Source organism: Myxocyprinus asiaticus, chromosome 38 (assembly GCF_019703515.2).
Source record: "Myxocyprinus asiaticus isolate MX2 ecotype Aquarium Trade chromosome 38, UBuf_Myxa_2, whole genome shotgun sequence".
Lineage (NCBI taxonomy): Eukaryota > Metazoa > Chordata > Actinopteri > Cypriniformes > Catostomidae > Myxocyprinus > Myxocyprinus asiaticus.
Window position 1 is genome coordinate 8,227,653 of NC_059381.1, and position 26,299 is coordinate 8,253,951.

A 26,299-nucleotide genomic window follows, 5' to 3' on the forward strand; every position below is an offset into this window, starting at 1 on the left:
TGGACTGTGAGCTGTGTAATTCTTATTCTCCTCAGTCAGGCGCGAGCTGCAGTGCTCCTCTCACGCGTCAGAGTTTAATGTGATCTAATGTTATGTTTTTTTTTTTTTTCGCCGTTGTCTATAACGTCGACTAATCGCTTCAGTCCTAATCTCCAAGTGGCAAATTCTTTTGGAGAGAACACCAAGTGAGAACTGGAATTACATTCACATCTTCCATTTTCACCTGATTCATTAAATTGCCCACTTCACACACTCCAGAGGTAAATTGGTTGGGCAGAGATGACGACTGGGATTGGTCCACAAGTGTAGATGATGATAATAACTCTTCAGTAATGCTGATGAAGGCTAAGGTCGCTGTTTAGGGAGCAAAAGAGGATGCAGGGACCTGAGTGAGCTGAGGAATATGGACGAACTAAGGACAGTACTACTAAAGGCCCCGATATACTTTATATGGAATTGAAGAACGAACGGGTGTGACGCCAAAAAGGTGTTTTTGCATTCGTTTCAGTGGTTCGTAACAGCTCGCCTGGGCGAACCTTTAGGAAAAATTATTTTTGGCTGCTAAAAACCTTCTTAATGCCATTTGTCCATGTCATCGATAGTTGTGACCTGGAACTCCACCTACCTTGAAGCCGACAGCTAATTTTGTTTACGTTGTTCAGTCAGCCAATATCAGTAAATATGAACAAACCGGCGTGCAGAGTTATTAGGGAACTGGTGCAAATTAACCTACATCTGTATGATCTTTCGCTTAGAGGCATTTTCCAAGACCATGTCATGTGTTTTTTTTATTTATTTTTTTATTAGTCTACAAAAGGAATCAAATGTACTCAAATGCCCATTCACTTATGTGCCATCTGCAGTGAAAGCCATTCACACATCTGTCCAAAGATATCATCATTCTTTTGTATTTATTCTGCACATTAACTCTTTAATTCAATATCAGTGTCATTATAAATTACAATAACAGTGTAATCGGCGCATATTATGGCCATGTATAGCATGTTAGCAAATTAGCGTCATGAATTCAAAAAGTATACAAGACAAAGGAAACATTTTCTACTGCATATAACATTACTTAAAATCATCATCGAGGGGTTAAAACCACTTATTTTACCTGACCATGTCTTCAACTCAAAGAATGAGGCATGAAGTCATTGAAAAAACATTTTAATGTCACATAGTTAAGGTTTTACTGAATGTCCTCATATTTCAAATGTACAGTTGAAGTCAGAAGTTTGCATACACTTTGGTTGAAGTCATTAAAACTAACTTTTAACTAACAAGTCGTTTGGGACATCTACTTTGTGCCTGACATGAGTAATCTTTCCAACAATTGTTTACAGACAGATTGTTTAACTTTTAATTGACTATATCGCAATAACTGTGGGTCAGAAGTTTACATACACCAAGTTAACTGTGCCTTTAAGCAGCTTGGAAAATTCCAGAAAATTATGTCAAGCCTTTAGCCAATTAGCTTCTGATAGGTGTACTGAATTGGAGGTGTACCTGTGGTTGTATTTTAAGGCATACCTTCAAACTCAGTGCCTCTTTGCTTGACATAATGGGAAAATCAAAAGAAATCAGCCAAGACCTCAGAAAACAAATTGTGGGCCTCCACAAGTCTGGTTCATCCTTGGGAAGGTAGCACATTCATCTGTACAAACAACAATATGCAAGCATAAACAACACCATGGGACCACGCAGCCATCATACCGCTCAGGAAGGAGATGCATTCTGTCTCCTAGAGATGAACGTAGTCTGGTGTGAAAGTGCAAATCAATCCCAGAACAACAGCAAAGGACCTTGTGAAGATGCTGGATAAAACAGGAAGACAAGTATCTATATCCACAGTAAAACGAGTCTTATATATCAACATAACCTGAAAAGCTGCTCAGCAAGGAAGAAGCCACTGCTCCAAAACTGCCATAAAAAAGCCAGACTACAGTTTGCAAGTGCACATGGGGACAAAGATCTTACTTTTCGGAGAAATGTCCTCTGATCTGATGAAACAAAAACTGAACTTTTTGGTCATAATGTCCATCGTTATGTTTGGAGGAAAAAGGGTGAGGCTTGCATGCCAAAGATCACCATCCCAACCATGAAGCATGGGGGTGGCAGCATCATGTTGTGGGGGTGCTTTGCTGCAGGAGGGACTGGTGTACTTCACAAAATAGATGGCATCATGAGGAAGGAAAATTATATGGATATATTGAAGCAACATCTCAAGATATCAGCCATGAAGTTAAAGCTCGGTCGCAAATGGGTCTTCCAAATGGACAATGACCCCAAGCATACCTCCAAATTTGTGGCAAAATAGCTTAAGGACAACAAAGTCAAGGTATTGGAGTGGCCATCACAAAGCCCTGACCTCAATCTGATAGAAAATTTGTGGGCAGAACTGAAAAAGCATGTATGAGCAAGGAGGCCTACAAACCTGACTCAGTTACACCAGTTCTGTCTGGAGGAATGGGCCAAAATTCCAGCAACTAATTGTGAGAAGCCTGTAGAAGGCTACCCAAAATGTTTGACACAAGTTAAAGAATTTAAAGGCAATGCTACTAAATACTAAAAGTGTATGTATACTTCTGACCCACTAGGAATGTGATGAAAGAAATAAAAGCTGAAATAAATCACTCTCTCTACTATTATTCTCACATTTCACATTCTTAAAATAGTGATGTTAACTGACCTAAGACATGGGACTTTTTTCTACAATTAAATGTCAGGAATTGTGAAAAACTGAGTTTAAATGTATTTGGCTAAGGTGTATGTAAACTTCTGACTTCAACTGTACTTTAAACACCTCCCACAACGGTGCGGGTGTCTGAATGTTCGCAAATAGTATACTGTTGCTTGGCTGTTTAGACCTTAATTTTACCCCTGAACGAAGAACTTCTCTGGATGTATATCGGTTATAAAGTTATTTCTTTGATTGCCTCATTTTCCATACAATGAAAGTGAATTGTGACTGAGGCTAACATTCAACCTAAATATCTAATTTAGGGCTGTCGATTTAATGCATTAATTTAGTGTGATTAATTATATGAAATAGTAATGCATTAAAAAAATAACGCAATTAACAATTCCCCCTGACTCATGCGTAAATTTAGTAAAATAAATGTACATATTTTACTACCATCAGAGCAATTTCTTTTAACAAACCGCGTCAACAGGGGGCAGTCAGCAGGGCTCGACAATAAGGACTGCCCGATGGCCCGGGGCCAGTGTGAGAGAGATTCGGGCCAGTTGCTAGAACAGTGCAGCATTTCTAACATTAGTGCAAGCAAACAACAAGCGAGAGAGCACAAAAACTACACGGCACGAACGAAGTCTTCTAACTGAGGAGGGAGCGCGAGTATATTTATCTCACAAAGACGCGCAAATGCATAATATACTGGACGCGCCAAGGCACAGTCACGTGCAGACACAGAGCGCACTCTCCTAGCACTGTCCACGCTCTTTTCCAAGTGTCTTAGCAGCAGCTATTACCAATGTGTAGAAATTATTTTTAGAAATAAAATAAAAAAAACACTTAATGAATTTGCACATCTTGTGCAACATTTTAAGTATCCCCACACATTCCGTGTTCATAGTGCGCAAAATCCCCATATTTTTCGTTTTTACATGTTGGTGAAAAGCAATAATCCACACATTGGAACACAAAAAAATATTCCATGCCCTATAATCCATGTCTCTCCGTGCATATGTCTCATCATCATCTCTCTCTGTGCAGCGTAGACTGTTTAACCTGAATGTGATCTCAATAAGGTACAGAGCGCAAGTTTTATTCCCACTGTAAAAAAAAAAAAGCACATGTACTCTCATTAATTCACCTTTAGAGATGAAGCACCAAATGAAACATAATAAACTTTGTTAAACCCCTGTTATACACGTGCCTGGAAATCACGAGCTGCTCAGTATCCAAAATGTAAGTATACATTTAATTAGGTTAGTTTCAAAATGTAACCATTAATTTTTACATTATAATGGCGTTTGATATGAAAAGAAGCAAGATCACTATGGCTATTAGGCTATTATTATCAGAGCTGTTCAGCTGCAGGGTGAAGATGAATATTCAAAAGTCTACTTCATATCATCCTCATGAAACACCAGTTACATTTCTCATTTCTGGATCGTACAGGTATTTTTGTTTTTGTGCTTTGTGCATCAGTCTGTGTTGGTCTTTAGGTTGTCTGATTTCATGTTATATACACATTCTTAATTCACAGATTAGGTCTAATATCTCCCTAATGTATATTACACGTCACAACCGATTTGGTAGCAAGTCTCTTCTCAGGGATTCATATGTTTATTACATTCAGACAATAATCACATCTTTAACTCAGCGATTAAATCTTTGATCCTGTGTGTGAATACACTACACATGGGCAAAAGTTGCATGACAGCATGACTAAACGGGTGACCGAAAGCCCATCATCTCCTCCACGGAACTCTTCGCTTAAAAACTCATGTGTAAATGGCAGGACGGCTGAGGTTAATATGATGTATTTATGATTTTATATCTGTAAAGCGCTTATATGGAATTACATAAGGCATAAATCATATCTTGGAAATTATAAATGTGATTCAGTTTGGGGGGCATTGTCTTAAAAACATAATATATGTAAAAAATATTTATCTTTGGACACATTTTTAAAGCTATGATGGTAAAAACAGCAATTTATCATTTTTTTGTTGGGGCCAGTAAAAATCTGAAGCACTGGCCCAACCAGGCCAGTAGAAAAAATCCTTAGCATTGAGCCCCGAGTCAGTGCTCCTCCACAAACCTCACAAGCAGCGCAGCCACAGATTTAGAAATGGTCACACAGGATGCATTCTTGACCGCCGGACAAAGCACAACAGAATGAGTTTCATCTACTTTTATTTTGACACAGCGTCTTAAAAGGAATATTCTGGGTTCAATACAAGTTAAGATAAATCGACAGCATTTGTGGCATAATGTTGATTACCACAAAAATGTATAATCTGAGTTACAGTGAGGCACTTACAATGGAAGTTTATATTATGCAACAAATGCTGTAAATTGAGCTTAACTTGTATTAAAGCCGGAATATTCCTTTAAAGAACGTGTCCAGTGAGAACAGAACAGATTGACAAACTCAATTACAAAATGAATTGCTGTCAACTGTAGACTTGTTCAAAGAAATGGGAATAAAACAAACAATAAATTGACATCTTAAGCTACTTTATTGACTCATCAATGCTTTACTCATCTGCCACAATAATTCAGTTTATTTAAATCTGAATTATTATATACATTGATCAGCCACAACATTAAAACCACCTGCCTAATAATGTGTAGGTCCCACTCGTGTCGCCAAAACAGCGCCAACACACATCTCAGAAAAGCATTCTAAAAGCATTCTAAATCTTCTCACCACAATTGTACAGAGTGGTTATCTGAGTTACTGTAGACTTTGTCAGTTTGAACCAGTCTGGCCATTCTCTGTTGACCTCTCTCATCAGCAAGGCATTTCCATCCACAGAACTGCTGCTCACTGGATGTTTTTTGATTTTGGCACCATTCTGAGTATGTTCTAGAGACTGTTGTGTGTGAAAATCCCAGGAGATCAGCAGTTACAGAAATACTGAAACCAGCCGTTCTGGCACTAACAATCATACACTGCCGTTCAAAAGTTTGGGGTCACTTGCTTAAAATGTTTCTTATGATCTTAAAAACCTTTTGATCTGAAGGCATATGCTTAAATGTTTGAAATTAGTTTTGTAGACAAAAATATAATTGTGCCATAATTTATTTCATTACAAAACTAAAATTTTATTTAAAAAAAAAAAAGTTTTTGAAATGGATGACTTGGACCGAATAATTAAGAAAAGCAGCCACTAAGTGCCCAGCATATAGATGGGAACTCCTTCAATACTGTTTAAAAAGCATCCCAGCGTGATACCTCAAGAAGTTGGTTGAGAAAATGCCAAGAGTACATTTCTGCAAAATCTAGGCAAGGTGTGGCCACACTGAAGATGCTAAAATATAACATAGTTTTGATTTATTTTGGATTTTTTTAGTCACAACATAATTCCCATATTTCCATTTCTATTATTCCATAGTTGTGATGACTTTACTATTATTCTAAAATGTAAAAAATAAAAAATAAAATAAATGAATGAATAAGTGACCCTAAACTTTTGAACGATAGTGTACATGCAATTGTCTAATCAGCCAATCGTGTGGCAGCAGTGCAGTGCATAAAATCATTCAGATACAGGTCAGGAGCTTCAGTTAATGTTCACATCAACCATCAGAATGGGGAAAAAGTGATCTCAGTGATTTGGACCGTGGCATGATTGTTGGTGCCAGATGGGCTGGTTTGAGTATTTCTGTAACTGCTGATCTCCTGGGATTTTCATGCACAACAGTCTCCAGAATTTACTCCGAATGGTGTCAAAAATAAAAAACATCCAGTGAGCGGCAGTTCTGTGGATGGAAATGCCTTGTTGATGAGAGAGGTCAACAGAGAATGGCCAGACTGCTTCAAACTGACAAAGTCAACGGTAACTCAGATAACCGCTCTGTACAACTCTGGTGAGAAGAATATCATCTCAGAATGCTATTCTGAGATGCGGGTTGGCGTTGTTTTGGTGGCATGAGGGGGACCTACACAATATTAGGCAGGTGGTGTTAATGTTGTGGCTGATCGGTGCATTATATTTATAATTATTTTAATTAAGTATTATTTATATTGAATAATTTTTATTTAGAGTCCTTTCTCCGAGAATATTGAGATATGCGATTAGTTGTGATTAATTTGAAGTTACTGGCATGTCATGAAATTAATAAGATTAACATTTTTAATTGATTGACAGGCCAAATCTAATTTTGTGTTACAAGGAAGGATGTTGTACGGGTTTTAAACAACACAAAGATGTGTACATGATGACAGCATTTTCATTTTTGGGTGAAAAGGTGTTTTGAACAAGAACAAGATGGACCCTCGCAAGATTTGAACCTTGCAGCTCACATTTTAAACAACTGGGATACATCACCCCCAACAAACTCCAACAATGTTTACTGTAAACATTAGTGAGGGACCTATCCAATCAAAAATCAAGTGCCATGTTTACTACATGAACAAAACTTCAACCAGCTCCATTCGTCAACTCTAAATAACTAAAGATGGCTCATCAACAACCTTATTAACATGTCTGACTGATATAATAATAAAGATTTAGAGCAACAGGGAAGGGCAGCAGGTGATTTTATTTTGTTTCGAGATACTGTAAGATGGAAGAAAAGTATTACTGAGTCTGTGGCTGTCAAGCTGAATAATTAGGATTATGATTTCACAAGCCTCTTAGAGAGAGGGAGTCCTGATTGGCATCCTGTGCATGCCCAGCGATTAGTTCTATGACAAGTTTGGTATTTCCATGTCATATATCAATGTGTCAGCTTTGATCGGGAAACCTTGCTCCACTGGGTCTCTCAAATGGGAGGTCAGTTTCAGAAGGCCTGCAGTTCCATATTCACTTAAATGTCACGTAAAACAGAACAAAACATTAGCAGTTCCCAAGAGCAAGAAATAAAATGTTAACAGCTAACTTTTAGCGTCACAGCAATGTCACTGAATTAATTTTAATCACATGCCTGTACCATTCTAACCACATTCATACACCGATGAGCCAAAACATTATGACCACTCACAGATGAAGCGAATAACGTTGATCATCTCCTAACAAGGCCACATGTTAAGGTCTGGGTAGAATAGATGGTAAGCGAATTAGTCTACGTGTTGAATGCAGGAGAAATGAGCTGCCGCCTTATGCAGAATGGGTCACAAAATGGCGCCACGATATGCAGAAAAGGACAGCAACAACACCACCCCCCTGCAACCCATCAACTTTTGGCCCAGTTTCTATGTAAAATCCCGGGCCGATTTCTCTTCCCAGTCCACCCCTGCTTATGCGGTCTCAAAATCGTATGAATTTCTTTTCTTCTGCGGATCACAAACAAAGGTTTATATATGATGCATTTTTGTCCATACAATGCAAGTCAATGGGGTCCAAAACATTCAAGCCCCATAAAGAACATAAAGGCAGCATAAGGTAATCCACACGGCTCGACTGGTTTAATCAATGTCTTCTGAAGCGATACAACTGCTTTGGGTGAGAAACAGACCAAAATGTAACACCTTATTCACTCTTGCCATCTGTAGTCTTCTAGGCATGTTCATTAAAGAAGCTCAACTATGCTTCCTCATGCTTGATGCATCCGCAGAGTGCTGTCTGTTAAAAAAGAAATTATAGCTTTGGGAAACTGTACAAAACCAGACAAAATCACATCAATGTAACCTTCAAAATGTGTTCAGCAGAAGAAAAAAAGTCCTTTGAGTTTACATGGCATGAGGGTGAGTGCTGCACAAGCTAATGTTTTGATTAATAAAATAAACCTGAAAAAAAAAAATGCCCACCTGCCTAAGGGTTGGAAACAGTAACTTCCTGCATGATAATGGTTGCTTCGCCTTGCTAAGGTCTATTACAGAGAAAGTGAGTATGTGATCCATGGTCAGTTCTATTCTGAAATGTTCCATGAATGTGTTTCATGAGTGCTCAAATCCAATTCATAGATCCATTCTCTCACTGCACGTCAATACGCCGGAGTTATTATGAATGTGCTTCTCACATTACACATTTACCGTTTTTGACCTGGCTAAACGCAGATTTTTAAACCTTTTGTACAGACATAATCAAGACTACTGATGCTAAACAAACAACTTTTCAACTGCGCAGAGGAAGCATTTCCAAAACAAATACATTTTTTATGTTACACTACCTGGTTTTGTCAGAGCTAAGTCTGTCTTAATGCTGAAATGGACTCATGCAGGTTTTAGTTCTTTTAAGTATGGGGTCATGCTCATTTTGCAACGAGTTTTTCAGTGGCCTTAAACGCAGGTCAAATTACACTATGACAAACAGGAAATGAGAAGCTTGCATGTCACAGCAAAGAGATAATTAGATAACTGTGAAATTAGAATTCTCCCCAGTAGGTCTTTAAACATATTACAATCATACTATCTGATCATAATTCAAGATGTTTTGGAATTGCCCTCAAAATGCATTTAAATTTGTCATGCATCTTTTGAGCTGCAGATATGCATTATACCTCAAATCATGTGGATTGCTGAGGACATTTGTTAAAGGAATAGTTCACCCAAAAATAATAATTATCTCATCATTTACTCTTATGCCGTCACAAAATCATATGATTTTCTTTCTGCGGAATACACAAAAAAAATAAAAATAAAAAAAAAAAAAAAGAGCTTTTTAAATGGAGATATGATGTGAATATGTCCATACAATGCAAGTCAAAGGGGTCCAAAATTTCAAGCTCCAAAAAAGTCATACAGGCAGCATAAAGGTAATCCATAAGACTCCAATGTTTTAGTCTATGTCTTCTGAAGGTGTGGTCATAGTTACCTTTGCAAAGCGAAATTCCACAGGTGAAGAAGGCGTTGGCCGACGTTGAGCACACGTGAAACCAGCAAAAAACGAATTGCCAAGCAGCCTGTTTTAAACATTGCACTTTATACTCTGTGAGAGGGATGTTAAAAAGAAACTCGCTACTAAAATGATATCCTGTGTAGCTGTGTGCAAAGCACCACCCAAACAGAGGACACTGCCAAACCAAGCGAATCCGGTGAATCTGCATGTCAAAGTTCAACAAATTTGAACTCCACGTGAAATCCGTGAGAGGAAACTCTTCGCTACTGGAATTCCAACGTGCGAAATGAACGATCACACGGAATCCCATTGAGATGACAGTATTTCTCTCGTGGAGGTAGGGCTGGCCGTTTAATTGAATTTTACTTTGAATTAAATGATACAATTATTATTGTGCCACATTCCGTTTCGCAATGAAACACCCCAGCGTTATAGCTTTGAAGTATCCTTTATTAAAGTTCAAATAATAAGGAAGCGGGTTATGAAAATAAATTCTGAAACTGGCATTTATCTGTGTGGTCAGCGCCATGTCTATGAGTTGTGTGAAGTGACCGGGAAAGAGACCGAATCTTCTCCCGGCTGATGCACACTCTGGCACGGAGACGCTCGTCACTTGCGCGCATTTGCTGCAGCTAGATTATAACTAGTGGTCGTCGAGGCCGATATTCTGAATTTTTTAATTTTCGGCATCGGCAGATAAATTTGACCCTTCTTCCGATTTGTTTCTTGAGGGCGCTGAGAATCACCTGTGAAGCGACTGAGACATGTAAACGACCAGTCACGGTTAGTTTTGTTGTTACGTGCCATCGTGTTACAACAATAACAGACTGGTGTGCAACACAGTGTTATTTAAATGGTCCGCATAACAGAGGCAGATGCGTTTGAGCTCATAAGGTTAAAGTGCATGCCTGTTTCATTCTCCCTTTCTCTCCTCAACAGTTCCCTGTAACTTTTAACTGTCTTGTCTAATGAGAAAAAGGCAAATATCAATACAACTAATATCATATACCATCTGCAAATATGTGCATATCTAGTTTAAACAGATTTAATAAACCAACCTCACACAACTTCAGCAGATCTAGCATCCTACAGAGCGCTCATAAATCCTCCTCTGAAATCTTCCTTCTTTACGTGTGCTATAAGTAAATCTTACTTATATACTCTTATTCACTATACACTGTATGTACAATTGATTTGATTCTGTATTTTTTTTAGAAAATGCAATTGCTAACGTGGACATGCCATCCATGTTTGCTGGACTACTGCATGTACTGTTATTTCCTCCTTCCTAATATATTAATTTCTTCATGTGCAAATAAATTACTAAAATCTGATGACTAAATAGAAATCAGAAGAAATTGCTATCTACCATTTAAAATACAATATTTTTTTTTTAAGATTCTTTTTTACAAAGTTAAAAGTTTAGTGTGAAATTGAGTAAATATAGTGCTAAATAAGAGTTTATTCATTATTTAGCTATTTTATGTTGTTTACTATATTAAATTGTGTGATATATCGGCATTGTATCGGCCTATCGGCCACCCTGCTCTCTGGATATGGGCATCAGCCATTAACAAAACCCATATCGGTCGATCACTAATTATAACGTGATGGCTCGCGACGTAGTGAATCATAATATGTGTCACGTTCACTTTGTGTATCTTATCATTAAGAAAACTGGTGATACACAGCTCTATTAAGAAGATACATTTTGTTTTTTGTGAGTTAATGATGGATCGAAGTGAACATAAAGGTGAAAGAGTGTTGTCATAGCCCATTATACACTGGAACAAAATATGTTTTTGATTAGACTTTTTTGGCTTGTTTTCCAAAATAATATCTAAAACTCCTTTAAAACAATGTACATTTACTTTAGGAGCTATTCTGCAGAAGAAAAAATTGTTATCGGAGAATGTTGAATACAGTATTTAATCAGGGCTTCGACAATAACGCTTGTCCGGGGACATGTGGATTTTTGAAGGGGCAAGTGAAAGAGTATTTTACTTGCCCGACCGGACAAGCAGACTGATTAAAACGTCAATAACAAAAATAAATAACCGGCTATATTTGTGATAGGCCTGTGTCACTTATTAGAAAGTTCATATTCTTATTCTGTTGTTGAAAATAATCCAGAGCATGTAATTTTATAATTCGCTAGCAATCTAGTAACAGCTGCGCCCTGTTTGATTGACAGAAGGCGTATGTGTGTGTGTGTTGAACATGCACGTGTTTTCCGAAAATGCTCGCTAATGCGCCTGAACAATCAAATACATTTCAAAAGTCCACCAAAATGCCCGTCTTGGTGAAGTATTCACGTAAACACAGAGTGATGTCTAAAGTGAACATAAAGAGTGGAGAAAAAAGTGGATTTGTATTAAAATGTCGGACTTGTAAGTATAAATGTAAGCTAACAGACCTGCTGCTGTCTAGTGTGTTATTATAATAATCAAACAACCATAACAAAAAAATTAGAAAACACTCACTGCTCTTGACTGAGTGACTTTAGTAGTTTTAAAAAGTATTAATGTATTATAATCATACAGTGAAGACCAGAAGTAGTTTTATGTTGCATTTCATTCTGAATGTTTACTTGAATACTTGATAGCCTACTGCTGTTAAAAACTTTTAAAACCGTTAAAAAAAAGAACTGAATTTTCTTAATTTGTATTTTTGTTCTATTATTTTTAAGCTATTTCTATTCATTGCTGTTTTTTATTGTTATTTTATTACTGACTGTTTACTACTCTTAATAATTACTTAAGATCTTGAAACCATTCTTCCATAATTAACATATTAGTTAGTGTTTTTATTTGTTGTGGTTTTGAAGCTGGTATTGAGAATAATCAAATTTCACTAACGACTACTGAAATTTTGGTATTGTGATAATGTATAGCCTTTATTGTACATGGTAGATCTTGTTGTAATAACATGATGAAAAAATAGATCTCCCCTACCCAATGCAGTTTACATTAAGTTCAAGGAAATCCACTGTTAAAAAGACAAGTTTAAAAAAAAAAAAAAAAAGTTCAATAAATGCCTGATGTTTCCAAAGTCAATGAGTAATCATGTTAAATATTTGTGATCTCAATACTGACCAAAATAATCGTGATTATGATTTTTGCCATAATCGCGCAGCCCTACGTGAAGGTAAATGTGACCGAGCCTTGCAGCGATATGAACGGTTTTGGGTGAGAACAGACAAAATGCAACTCCTTTTTCGCTATACATCTCAACATCAGCAGTCTCCCTGGCGATCATGATTTCAAGCACAATTACACTTTAGTGCTTGATGCATGCACAGAGCTCACGAAGTGTAATCGAGCTTGAAATAATGATCGTGCCTAGAGACTGCAATGTCCCAGTTGCAGGTTAATGGTTATAGGTTATCAGTTAATGACAATGTTCAACAACGAGTACATTTGAGGCCGAAATAATCATTAGGTTAATGACATCAAATCTTAAGCAGAAATTCATGAGCATAATTGCATTTTCTACTTTGTTCCTTCGGTTAGATCTGTGAAACGTACTTAGGTTTTTTGTGATTTACTTAGATTCTCTCAACATAGTCTTGATAATTCATCACAATACTACGAGGTGGCCAATTCGTACGATTTATACATCAACCAATCACATACGCTTCACAAACAAGCATTCGGAACCCAGAAGTCTCGCTTTCTTCCGCATTACATATTAGGGCTTTAAACATTAATATCATTATGTTTACGATATGGGAAGGGTGAGGTGTTACACTCTATGGTTAGGTTTAGGGATGGGGTTTGGGTTAGGGGTTAAAATTATGAAAACTCAGTTTAAGATTAACACGGAACAAACGCTACATCGGGAACTACAAGGACATGACGGAAGTGTCTCTCATTGGTGGGTGCATAACTCGTACGATTTCATTCGAATAAACTTCGTACTGTAGTGACGAAATCTTGTTAGATGGGGTTCGATTCTCTAAATATTCTCCGCTATTTTTCCTTTGTGTTCTATGTGCAAATCGATTGCGGAGACTGACGCTGAATTCTGAAAATTATCTCTTTCCCCATGCTTATCCTTAATTATGATTCGATATATCTCCGAAAAGCCCGCCCCTAAACGGCACGCAATGACAAAACCAACTGCGATTGATTACTTTGTGTCATTTAGATGTCTAAATGGGCAATTCTTGACAAATTTAAGATTCAATACAGTCCACACCTTTGCCGGTTTAGTTAAAGATCTGGCTATGCGAGACTAGAGTGTACTATAAAACATCTACCCCTTTAATAAATGGGGTAAACAGAAAAGGAGGACATGGAACAACCCTGATCTGGCTCATAGCTCCCCTGAACTTGGCAGGCATGCTGCTGCTATGTGCGGAATGCGTAATTACAGGCTATTATTTTCCCTCCACCGTCAGTAACTCAGTTCATCAGAGTTGCACACTGAATTTAAAACATTCTCTAAAATTCTAAATCTGACACCATGACATCCAGTGCTCAGAGTTCTAAATTCTGAATTCCATTAAATGCTTTGCATATATGCATTATAACACATGGCATATACTTACGATATATCAGAATTCAACATGAATTCAAATTTACCCCATTTACTTTCTTAAATGGTTTAATGTTTTCCAAATGCACATGCCTGGCCTTATTGTGAACCCACCTGACCAATCACCTGTCAAATATTCAATTCATATTCAATCAATTATGATGGATAAAATCAAGTCCACTCTCTATTTTTTTTTTCTCATTAAAATCCTTTCACTCAGAAATACATTAGGCTACATTAGGGAAGTCAAATGTTTTGTGAATGCCATTTAATGTTCACATTAAGAACAAAAGCATCTCTATTTGAGTGCTACTTTCCCACTTAGAAGTGATGAAGACAAATTGACCAAGGCTGTTACATCAAATGCTACAAATATACAAGCAAAATGCTGACCTTGGCTAAGAAACGGAGAGAGAGAGAGAGAAACACAATGCACACTCATTCAGTATTCATAGTAAAAGGAATAACAGGGTTCTACTGAATGTGTATTGCCACATCAAGAAGCAAAGTCTGCGTGTGCACTGTATTATATAAATAAAATAATAAACATGTCTATCAAACTGTCTGAAACTGAACACATTTGGGCTTGCAAGATATTGTGCAAGTGTTTGTGTGCAATTTGTTTATTATTCTTCATTTTGAAACTCTATAAGATGAGTTAAAGAGCAAACAGGTTTAAATTTGACAGTAACTGTACATTTTCTAGTGTCTGGTTGTGGCGTTTTCAGGTTCCAGCCTGGTACCTCAGTACAGAGGCATGTTGTACAAACCGAGAAAACATGATTAGGCTGCAACTAAAGCGCATGTATTTTTAATTAAGATGTGACAGCATGTAGCTATATCACATTCCACACTAACAACACTGGGTGTGTGTGAATGTGTAATACATCTGTGATTTATTTAAACCCACCCACAGGCCAAATCGTCTCATTATGGTTCTTAAAAATGTCCATTAAGAACCTACTCTGCTGTTTCAATGTTAAAGTTGTTGAAATGCATACAAGCAAGTCTGTACTACAACTGTGTGTATCAAAGGAAATTCAAACCAACATTCATAGCATTTCTCAACAGTTGAGTCAGTCTATAACCATTGTTTTTATAACAACTGAGCAAGTCCATGGCTGACCCTTCACATTCTGCTGCTCCAATAAAAATATGCCAGGCTAAAATAATATTTTTCTGCACTGATTTTTTTCTGCCAATACCAATTGCCGATTCTAATCCTTTTATGATGGCCAATTTAAATCTACAAACTGTTTTGCCTGTTAAAAAAAAAAAAATACAATTTTTTTTTTTTAAATAATACATACATACATACATACATACATGTGTGTGTGTGTGTGTGTGTGTGTGTGTGTGTATATATATATATATATATATATATATATATATATATGTGTGTGTGTGTGTGTGTGTGATATATATATATATATATATATATGTGTGTGTGTGTGTGTGTGTGTGTGTGTGTATATATATATATATATATATATATATATGTGTGTGTGTGTGTGTGTGATATATATATATGTGTGTGTGTGTGTGTGTGTGTGTGTGTGTATCTATCTATCTATCTCTCTCTCTCTCTCTCTATATATATATATATATATATATATATATATATATATATATATATATATACACACACACACACATATTCATACACACATACACACACACACGTATGTGAACACTTATTTTACACAATGTTTATTCAAAATTGACTAAAAATTCTGAAAACGAAAATTGTCATGTATACTGACAAAGCTGTCGGTAGATTTTGGATCGCCCAAGCGGATGCAGTTATCGGCTAATGCTGATAATATCAGTTCTGCACATCTGAGCAAATGATCCTTCCTTCTGAGGTTTTCTCAGAAAAAAATAAATAAAATCCTAGTGTATGAATCAAGTGAATCAAGGAAAGTCAAGCCCTTCTCTTGCTGTTAAAACATCCACACACAAACATTTACAAATTCAGAACTTTGATCAGTCAACGTTTAAACGGTTGATGAACTACTAGCTAGTAACATTCCTCTCTTTGGATTACATTAAAATCAAGACCTTTGTCAAAACACTTCGAAAAATTATTAACTTTGCCTTTTCTTACATTTCAGTGACACTTTTCGGGTTTATCCTAGAAGTCCTCCAGTACTTTTCCACAAATAGGGTTCAAACACTGTTTGACAAAAAAATTCCTTAACTTTTCAAGTCACTTATGATCTGTGGATAAGGTTTTTTTTTTTTTTAAAATCATCATATTCAGACTGATTCGCTTATGAATCATTGAGACCAATTCAGTTCACTGAAAAGAACTGACTCAATGGAACACTTCGCTCACCAGTCAGACATCGGACAGCTTTGAGTTTTTATCTAGCCAAAGAAATATTTTAAAGCATAACTTGAAAAAAATATATTCACTATTTAATCTGATAAGGCTTTAAATATGTAGGCTAGTACCTACAACATATTCACGAACTCGTACTTAGGACGTCACTCAGTCATACCTCTCATTTAGACTCAAATATCCAATCATACATAAAAATGTTACTGATAGATAGCCTGTTACACAATAAAAATATGTGTGGCCTTCAACTATATCACATTCAGCACTAAAAAAACTGAAAGAGGCAGTAAACAGGTTATAAGAAGGAGCAATGACTAAAAAAAGCCTTAACACTGGTCCAGCTGAATGAGGGACAAACACCTCCTTAAGGCGGTCTTCGCACTCTCAAGACAGCTGACCTGAATTTTCTAGGGTTACGCTGGGGCTCTGTTATTATGACGAAGAATATGGTGTTGTGGTTGCTACATAATCCATTACAAGGGTGCTATAACATCCATATAACCATGAATACATCATAGGCTATATCATTATAGGCAAAAAACATGGTTTTACCAAGTGCATACATATATACCCAAACCTGCAGTAGCCGATCCTGGCACAGGCGATATAGGCAGCCGCCTAGGGCGGCAATGCTCTCTGGGGCAGCACGACAGGGTACCTGATGGGCGGCAGGACAGGGTACCTGATCGGCCGCCCCCCCACTGAGCTCGCAAGATCGCGATGGGGAAAAGGTGCCCCAAACTGTGCCACCCCGCCCCTGGAACGCAATGGGAGAAAGGTGCCTCAAATCGTGCCACCTGGTACCCGAAGACTGCGATTTGAGAAAGGTGCCCCAAATATATACAGTTGTGCTCAAAAGTTTGCATACCCTTGGAGAATTGGTAATATATGTACCATTTTTATAGAAAACATGAGTGAGCAGGCAAAACACATTTCTTTTATTTCTTATGGGATTCATATTCAACTGTAGGTTATAACAGAATGGCACAATCATAAAACAAAACATGGCAACAATGAAAAAAATGAAATGACCCCTGTTCAAAAGTCTGCATACCCTTAGTTCTTAAAACTGTGTATTGCCCCCTTTAGCATCAATGACAGTGTGCAGTCTTTTGTAATAGTTGTCTATGAGGCCCCAAATTCTTGCAGGTGGTATAGCTGCCCATTTGTCTTGGCAAAATGCCTCCAGGTCATGCAAAGTCTTTAGTTGTCCTGCATGAACCGCACGTTTGAGATCTCCCCAGAGTGGCTCGATGATATTAAGGTCAGCAGACTGTGATGGCCTCTCCAGAACCTTCACCTTTTTCTGCTGTAACCACTGGAGGGTCAACTTGGCCTTGTGCTTAGGGTCATTGTCGTGCTGGAAAGTCCAAGAGCGTCCCATGCGCAGCTTTCGTGCAGAAGAATGCAAATTGTCTGTCAGTATTTTCTGATAACATGCTGCATTCATCTTGCCATCAATTTTCACAAGATTACCCATGCCTTTAGAGCTCACACACCCCCAAAACATCAGTGAGCCACCACCATGGGGATGGTATTCTTTTCACTACAGGCCTTGTTGACCCCTCTCCAAACATAGCACTTATGGTTGTGACCATAAAGCTCTATTTTGGTCTCATCACTCCAAATTACTGTGTGCCAGAAGCTGTGAGGTGTGTCAAGGTGTTGTCGGGTATATTGAAACTGGCTTTTTTGTGGCATTGCCACAGTAAAGGCTTCTTTCTGGCAACTCAACCATGCAGCTCATTTTTGTTCAAGTATCGTCGTATTGTGCTCCTTGAAACAACCACACCGTCTTTTTCCAGAGCAGCCCATATTTCTCCTGAGGTTACCTGTGGGTTTTTCTTTGTATCCCGAACAATTCTTCTGGCAGTTGTGGCTGAAATCTTTCTTGGTTTACCTGACCTTGGCTTGGTGTCAAGAGATCCCTGAATTTTCCACTTCTCAATAAGTGATTGAACAGTACTGACTGGCATTTTCAAGGCTTTGGATATCTTTTTATATCCTTTTCCATCTTTATAAAGTTCCACTACCTTGTTACGCAGGTCTTTTGACAGTTCTTTTCTGCTCCCCATGGCTCAGTATCTAGCTTGCTCAGTGCATCCACGTGAGAGCTAACAAACTCATTGACTATTTATACACAGACACTAATTGTAATTTAAAAAGCCACAGGTGTGGGAAATTAACCTTTAATTGCCATTTAAACCTGTGTGTGTCACCTTGTGTGTCTGTAACAAGGCCAAACATTCAAGGGTATGTAAACTTTTGATCAGGGCCATTTGGGTGATTTCTGTTATCATTATGATTTAAAAAGGAGCCAAACAACTATGTGATAATAAATGGCTTCATATGATCACTATCCTTAAATAAAATACATTTTTTTGCATGATCAGTCATATTTCAAAATCAATGCCAACATTTCACAATTTCTGCAGGGTATGCAAACTTTTGAGCACAACTGTGTATATATATATATATATATATATATATATATATATATATATACATACATATATACATACATACATATATATATACATATATATATATACACACACACACAAACACACGTTACTTCATTTCTATATTCATTGTCTAGTTATTTTTATTTATAGGGATAGTTTACCCAAAAATGAAAATTCTCAACATTTACATGATAGATGTGGGTGAGAAACAGATCAATATTCAAGTCTGTTTTTACTCTAAATCTCCATTTATACTTTCAGACGTGGAAGTGAAACTAAACAGGCATCAAATGTGAATTTCAGATGTGAAAGTGGAGATTTAGAGTATAAAAAGGACTTAAATATTGATCTGTTTCTCATGTTGTTGTTGTTGTTGTTATTGATGATTATATTAAGGGGGGTGCCACGTCGGATCTCGTCTAGTGCACCAAGTAAGCCAGAACCGCCACTGTAAACCTGGATTATGATGACTTAATATTTAATTAAAAGACGTGGTCTTGACAACTACTGATGTGTCACTTACAAATAATTATCTTACTAATATTATTTCAATTATTGTAAATGTCACAAGCATAAGATTCTCAGTTATGATGCAGCATAGAACATGCTGTTCAAATCAGAAATCCTGATATTTGACAGATGAACTGTCAGTCATAAAATTCAGCACATATGTCCAAAGATCACCCGAATTTAGAATTATCTGATAGTTATAGAAAAGCATTAGGATCTGACAAGTCCTAACACTGGAAATCTCATGAATCTTATAGAAATGTGGGTGGTACCGCTTATGCCCATACATGCATTCAAAATTCATGTTTTTCACATATTAACATTCAAGTCGCTTGGTTTGGCTTAGTAAAAATAATCCTGATCATATGCTGCAATTTCGCAAAAATAAATAAGCTGATAACATGTTATGAAATATAATAAACATACTGTAATATGGTGGCAGGCATTCACAGTGCACAGTCTTAACACAAAAACAGAGGCACTTACTTCATCTTCTGAGAGTCCATAAATGGGTTCAAAATTCGTAGCCATAAAGCCAAAGGCAATGCACACATGCACAAAAACACGCACACACTCGTGTGAAAGCTGGAACAATGGCAAACTGTGTCCTCCCTCCACCTCCAGTGAATTCAAGTTGATGCAATGCAACGAAGTCCGAGTCCAAAAATAGTATCCTTTTAAACCATATCGCGACGAGATGAACAGAAGATGTAAATCCGCCGGTTTAATCTCATTTAACGGCTAAAAGTCGGTGGATACGCGTTTTATTTCCCCAACAATACGATTCCCACTCGTCAAGTGCAACGCGAACCATTCACTTCCTCTGATGATCCCAAACACTACCCGCAGAAATGAGTGACAGCTCGTCACGCCAATCACAGGGTTCTTTGAAACTCCGGGATAAAAACCAGCCAATCAGTGCTTCTTGAGGGCGGGGAAAGGCTGTTGCACTTTTTAGGAGTAATCAAGGATGGGTAGTTTCCCGAATCGCATCATGGAAGTCATAAGAGGTTAACTTAAATTGTCTGGTTAATATATGTTTGTATGTATTCATATATAATTTGTAATAATATTTAGGCAATGTAAACTATTGAATTTTGAATCTGATTAGAAGTCTCCCAAAAGCAGTGCTTTAGTACCCTCTAGAGTTAAAAGTGCGATAGTGCCAACATGTGCCCATTTACAGTATGATTAACACCAACCAATGGGCAAAGTCTAACTTTTATACACCATGAAAACGTGATTCATTGAACGTTTTAAATTAGCTCAGAGGGGCGGAACTGGAAAAAGTTATTCTGCTAGTTTTGACAGGTTTTTAACTGCTCTTGGCGTTTCTACACTGCAGTCACATCACTACTTCGCTTTTTTATTTGTATTTTTTTTTATTTTTTATTTATTTTTTATAAATTGCAACACACCCAAGGAAACCGAGGCAGTATTCAAACGCGCTCAAAGGAAAGCCCAAAATATTTTTAAGTGAATCGATTCGCTCAGACGGTTCATTTAAATGAACCAGTGAAAATAAATGATTCACCGATTCACTTAAATGAAGCGTTTAGAATGCCAATTCATTTGGGTGAATCGGTTGGTTCGGACGGTTTTTATTTATCCAACATACCATACCTCTTCTGCCATACATTCCCTTGCATCTGTATATAACAGATTTGTATTTGTATATTGTACATACATAAATTTATATATACACTGGCAGCCAAAAGTTTGGAATAAAGTACAGATTTTGCTCTTATGGAAAGAAATTGGTACTTTTATTCACCAAAGTGGCATTAAACTGATCACAATGTATAGTCAGGACATTAATAACGTGAAAAATTGCTATTACAATTTGAAAAAAATGTTCAGAACTTCTTAAACTACTTCAAAGAGTTAATATCAAAAACAAAGACAGCTTTGCATTTGCAGATCCTTGGCATTCTAGCTGTCAGTTTGTCCAGATACTCAGGTGACATTTCACCCCACACTTCCTGTAGCACTTGCCATAGATGTGGCTGTCTTGTTGGGCACTTCTCACGCACCTTACAGTCTAGCTGATCCCACAAAAGCTCAATGGGGTTAAGATCCATAACACTCTTTTCCAATTATCTGTTGTCCAATGTCTGTGTTTCTTTGCCCACTCTAACCTTTTCTCTTTTTTTTTCTTTTTTTTTTCTGTTTCAAAAGTGTCCTTTTCTTTGCAATTCTTCCCATAAGGCCTGCACCCCTGAGTCTTCTCTTTACTGTTGTACATGAAACTGGTGTTGAGCGGGTAGAATTCAATGAAGCTGTCAGCTGAGGACATGTGAGGTGTCTATTTCTCAAACTAGAGACTCTGATGTACTTATCCTGTTGTTTAGTTGTACATCTGGCCTTCCACATCTCTTTCTGTCCTTGTTAGAGCCAGTTGTCCTTTGTCTTTGAAGACTGTAGTGTACACCTTTGTATGAAATCTTCAGGTTTTTTTTTGGCAATTTCAAGCATTATATAGCCTTCATTCCTCAAAACAATGATTGACTGACAAGTTTCTAGAGAAAGCTGTTTGTTTTTTGCCATTTTTACCATTTAAGACGTGCCAGTCTATTACATACTGTGCCAACACAAAAACAAACACAAAGACAATGTTAAGCTTCATTTAACGAACCAAATAGCTTTCAGCAGTGTTTGATATAATGTCAAGTGATTTTCTAGTACCAAATTAGCAATTTAGCATGATTACTCAAGGATAAGGTGTTGGAGTGATGGCTGCTGGAAATGGGGCCTGTCTAGATTTGATCAAAAATTACTTTTTTCAAATAGTGATGGTGCTGTTTTTTTACATTAGTAATGTCCTGACTATACTTTGTGATCAGTTGAATGCCACTTTGGTGAATTAAAGTACCAATTTCCTTCCAAAACAGCAAAATCTGTACATTATTCCAAACTTTTGGCCGCCAATATATAAATATATTGTCTTATTGTGTATTTCTATATATACTTATAATTTCTATTCACTTTTTATTTTTATTCTGTTTTTTTATTATTATCTCTGTCTTTAATTCCATGTATGTGTAAGCATACTTGTCAATAAAGCTCATTCTGATTCTGATTCTGAATTATGTAGTTGAACGAATCAGTTCAAATAAAGATTTACCGAGTCCATGCACAAAAGTCCTTGCGTCTTTGCTGAAGCAAAATTTAGTTAACTGCTGTTGTTTATTACTGTTTATGACTCAGTTTTATTAAACAGCGTGTTTTAAATATCTTTTTATTGAATAGTGATGGTGCAACATAATTTGTGTGAAAAGACATAATAACAGAAGGTTGTTTTGATTAAAATTATTTAAAAAAATTAAATAACAATAAGCTGACGAGAGGGTCTTTTATCCCACACTTGAGGTAAAATGCCCCCAGGGGGGTTATAGTGATATAGTTTTGATAAAGGAGCAACAGTTATAGTACTGCAAAATTTGTCAACTAATGCATATACTTTTGAGACAGCAAGATGCTTTTTTGAATAACAAATTAAGATAATGCTGATTCAGAATAAACACTTGAGAAAACGGTGTGCCATTTTCTGTTAATTTCAGTCACATTTGGCATTTCATATCATCTCAGGTATTCTATAAACAAAATAATCTCTATTATGATTGGATCAGTCAATGTGAGCCCACTTTGAACAGTCGTCATAACAAATCAATTCACCCCACTTAAGAAAAACAATGTGTTTTATAGGGGCCTTTGTCCCTATTACCCCAAATAATATCCTTTTACTTATTGGACAGTTATTGAAATTCTTTTGATTTATTCACCTTAAATGCATACATCAGCTCTTTAGAGATCCGGGGCCTTATTTCACCCCCTGTACCTTTTTGGAGTTGTGCCCACACCTCTTTAGTATTTCTCAATCAATCACTTATAAATAGTGTAACACAAAAAAATGCCAAAATGCAAATAAATAAATAAAATAAAAAAGCTGTTTTATTATGGTTTAAGTACCAAAAGTGTATAGGGTCATTATATATGTAATAGTGTATTTTTATTATTATTATTATTATTTCTGTTGTCTGCTGACTTATCTCGCAATACAGAGCAATGCAATCCTAATTTCATTATACCAGTGATTTTTCAGTGCAACAATGTGTGTAATTGTATACAGTACCTGTAATGAGAACACTAAAGCCAACATAAACACTGACTTACAACCTCTTAGGCAAAGCATCAACCCATTGGATAGCAATCCACTCTGGGAGTTTATGTAGCTTGTCATTTCTAGTTATGAACCCTAACAGACTAAACCGCTGCATTTGTTGGAGATCTGATTGCAAGGTTAGGGTTTAAGTTGACATGACATTTCAAGCTGTGACAACAGTTTCATGCAGTGTGACATGTACTCCAATCTGTTAAAACAAACAGTTTTTTGAATTATTGTATAATTATTATACAGTTTTTATTAACTCTAATTGAGAGACTCCATATTTATAATGGTAAAATTTCATTTGTCACACCAAAGGACTATTTCGGTGACCTACTGTACAAAAAAGCTTAAAGTAACATCACCTAAAATGTACACATTCATCTACGTTTTAACTCAAAGAAAAGAAAAGTTCATGTCCATGTTATTTGTTAACTTCCCATAAGTTTTAAATGTACCAGTAGATGTCTTCGCATCACTAAAACAGCCTGTGACCTGGATTAATGGATGCGTGCTTCTTATCTCACAAGCACTGTGGTGGATCATTAATGGATTAACCAGGGTTTTTAGCTGTGGCTTGATCTCGGCTCAGTTTTAGGTAAATTTCTTCATTAATATCAATAATGTAATATGCCTGCAATCTGTCTAATCTATAAACACATTAATACTTATTACACAGGTTGGGTTTATTATATTACTACGAGGGAGGGTTTGAGAATGTGGTGCTTAATTCAATGGATGCTTTAAAGAAGCTTTTACAGAATCAGTATCCATTAGACAGTGTTAAATGTGTCCTAGGGCCCTATTTTAGGAGTGCTAGTGCTAAACGCATGCAGCGCTATGCTATAAGTCATACACGCAGTCAATGAAGTTTTGGTATTTTCGTTTGAGCATGCATTAAATCTAGGTTCTTCTTCTCAGATTACTGAACCATCTGCGTCCTTTTATATAGTCCATTCCCTGTCAAGCACCAGCGGTATAAACAAAGACAGCACATTCATAGAAGTTGGTAGTGTAAATGGACTGTATGCAATGAATAAGATGAATAGAAATATGGACTCACGTTCTTTTATGCATTAACTGCATCCTTGAATGTCAGGCATATTTCTATGACAGTGACAGTCAGATCTTTTTATTTGCATGGAAAATGTGGTTCTTGTCAGGATTTGGATTAACGCTCCATTAAATTATAGAAAATGTATGTATGTTAAGAAGTGAATTTTCATCTACTGACACATAAATCATGTCTAGTATTAACAGTGATTGTATCAGAGCACACTTCCCTTCTACCAGTCGATTTTGAAAAATTTAATTCATTTATTGAAACACGACAAAATTAAACCAAAAATATTTCTAAATTCAAATTGCACATCAAACGAAATGAAAATATAATTAAAATAAAGTGGTAAAAAAAAATAAAACCAAATCCAAATATTTTACTCACTCCAACTACTTCCACCGGCCCCTTTTGCAGTGACTTAAAAAGCACTTCATGATAACAGGTGGAAAAATATCAATACAAATTAGATCTTAAATACAATTGTAAATATAAGAATAGCAATAATAATAAATTTACAAATAAACCATGACCTAAAGATAGTTTAACACAAATCTAATAAATGTTTATTTCATAAAATGGCTATTGTCAAGGGCATAATTTGAAGTTCCGCTATATTTTCACAGTTTGAACATGAACTTTTTTTACTACCTGCTGGTGGAATCTCCAAACTGTAAATGCAGGAACTGAGTTTAGACTTTGCACTGAACACAGACGTGCTTTTAAAGCATCTTCGCGCAGTGACCTATTTCTTAGGAAAATAGTGAATTGCACACTTCATTAACAAACAGTACACCCACAGTTTGCATGCATACACTCACAGATAGCGCAATCACTCTTACTTACACCCACTTGTGCTTTGCGCCTGCACAAAAATTAGTGTTCTGATGTCAATTGGATAAGACGTAACCGCGGGCTTTGTGCACTCACGAAAATAGAGCCCCTAATGTTAAAAGCGTGCACCTGCATACCAGAAATGATGTAAAATGGAATGTTTGACCATTTGAATTGTGCACCAATAAGAACTGAATTGAGAATGCACTTAAAATTCCAATTCAATTCAATTTGAATTGAGATTACAAACAGGGTGCAGAATTGTAATTCAAATTTGAATTTAAGTAAGTAGGATTAAAATGGAATTTCATTCAAAAGAATTCATATAACTGCTGTGAGTGTAGTTTTTAATAATACATTACATTTTTCAGTACGAATTACCCATAAGCATTATGCACCCATTTTATTTGAAATATTAGATGATATAAATAATTAATATTTGAGATGCCAGCTATTAAAATTTTTATTTAATTGATTATATTAATACATTCATTTTCATTTTATGGACCATAGTTGAAGTTGTTCTAATACCTCAAAGTCAAAATGGGGCCAGACAACATGAAGCAGGCTTACAAAATGGAAACCTTTAACAGATCACCTAAGAAGTTATCTATTCTTGCTCATTTTGTTGCGTTAAACTAATGAAATTAATCAGTTGTTGAATTTCTTTAAATTGCAATTCAGTAAATTCCTCTTCCTGTCATTCCAATTCAGAATCAAAGTCAAAATTCAGTGGAGTGTGGCCAGTTCAATTCAATTCCCAAGTCATGATTTTAAAGGGAGGCAATTTTTACAGTAAATTCTGAGTTTGGCCAAGTGAAATCGAAAACATTAGGTTGACTTTTCTTTAAATAAAATCGGTCTGTACTTACTGAAATTTGAAACACTGCCCCCAGTGGCCAATGCGG

The 26,299-nt window shown here is 36.5% G+C and overlaps 1 protein-coding gene across 4 annotated transcripts in view; it reads right to left on the reverse strand.

Annotated features, from left to right (window-relative positions):
• The window catches only part of LOC127428446 (E3 ubiquitin-protein ligase NEDD4-like), a 106,317-nt gene extending 86,150 nt beyond the window's left edge, over positions 1-20,167 (reverse strand). For all 4 annotated transcript variants that reach the window (XM_051676830.1, XM_051676829.1, XM_051676828.1 and 1 more), the window contains exon 1: positions 19,822-20,167. In XM_051676830.1, the coding sequence (XP_051532790.1) occupies positions 19,822-19,866 (45 nt within the window). In that variant the 5' untranslated portion in view covers positions 19,867-20,167. The remainder of the gene's footprint in view (positions 1-19,821) is intronic.
• Positions 20,168-26,299: the final 6,132 nt, after the last annotated feature.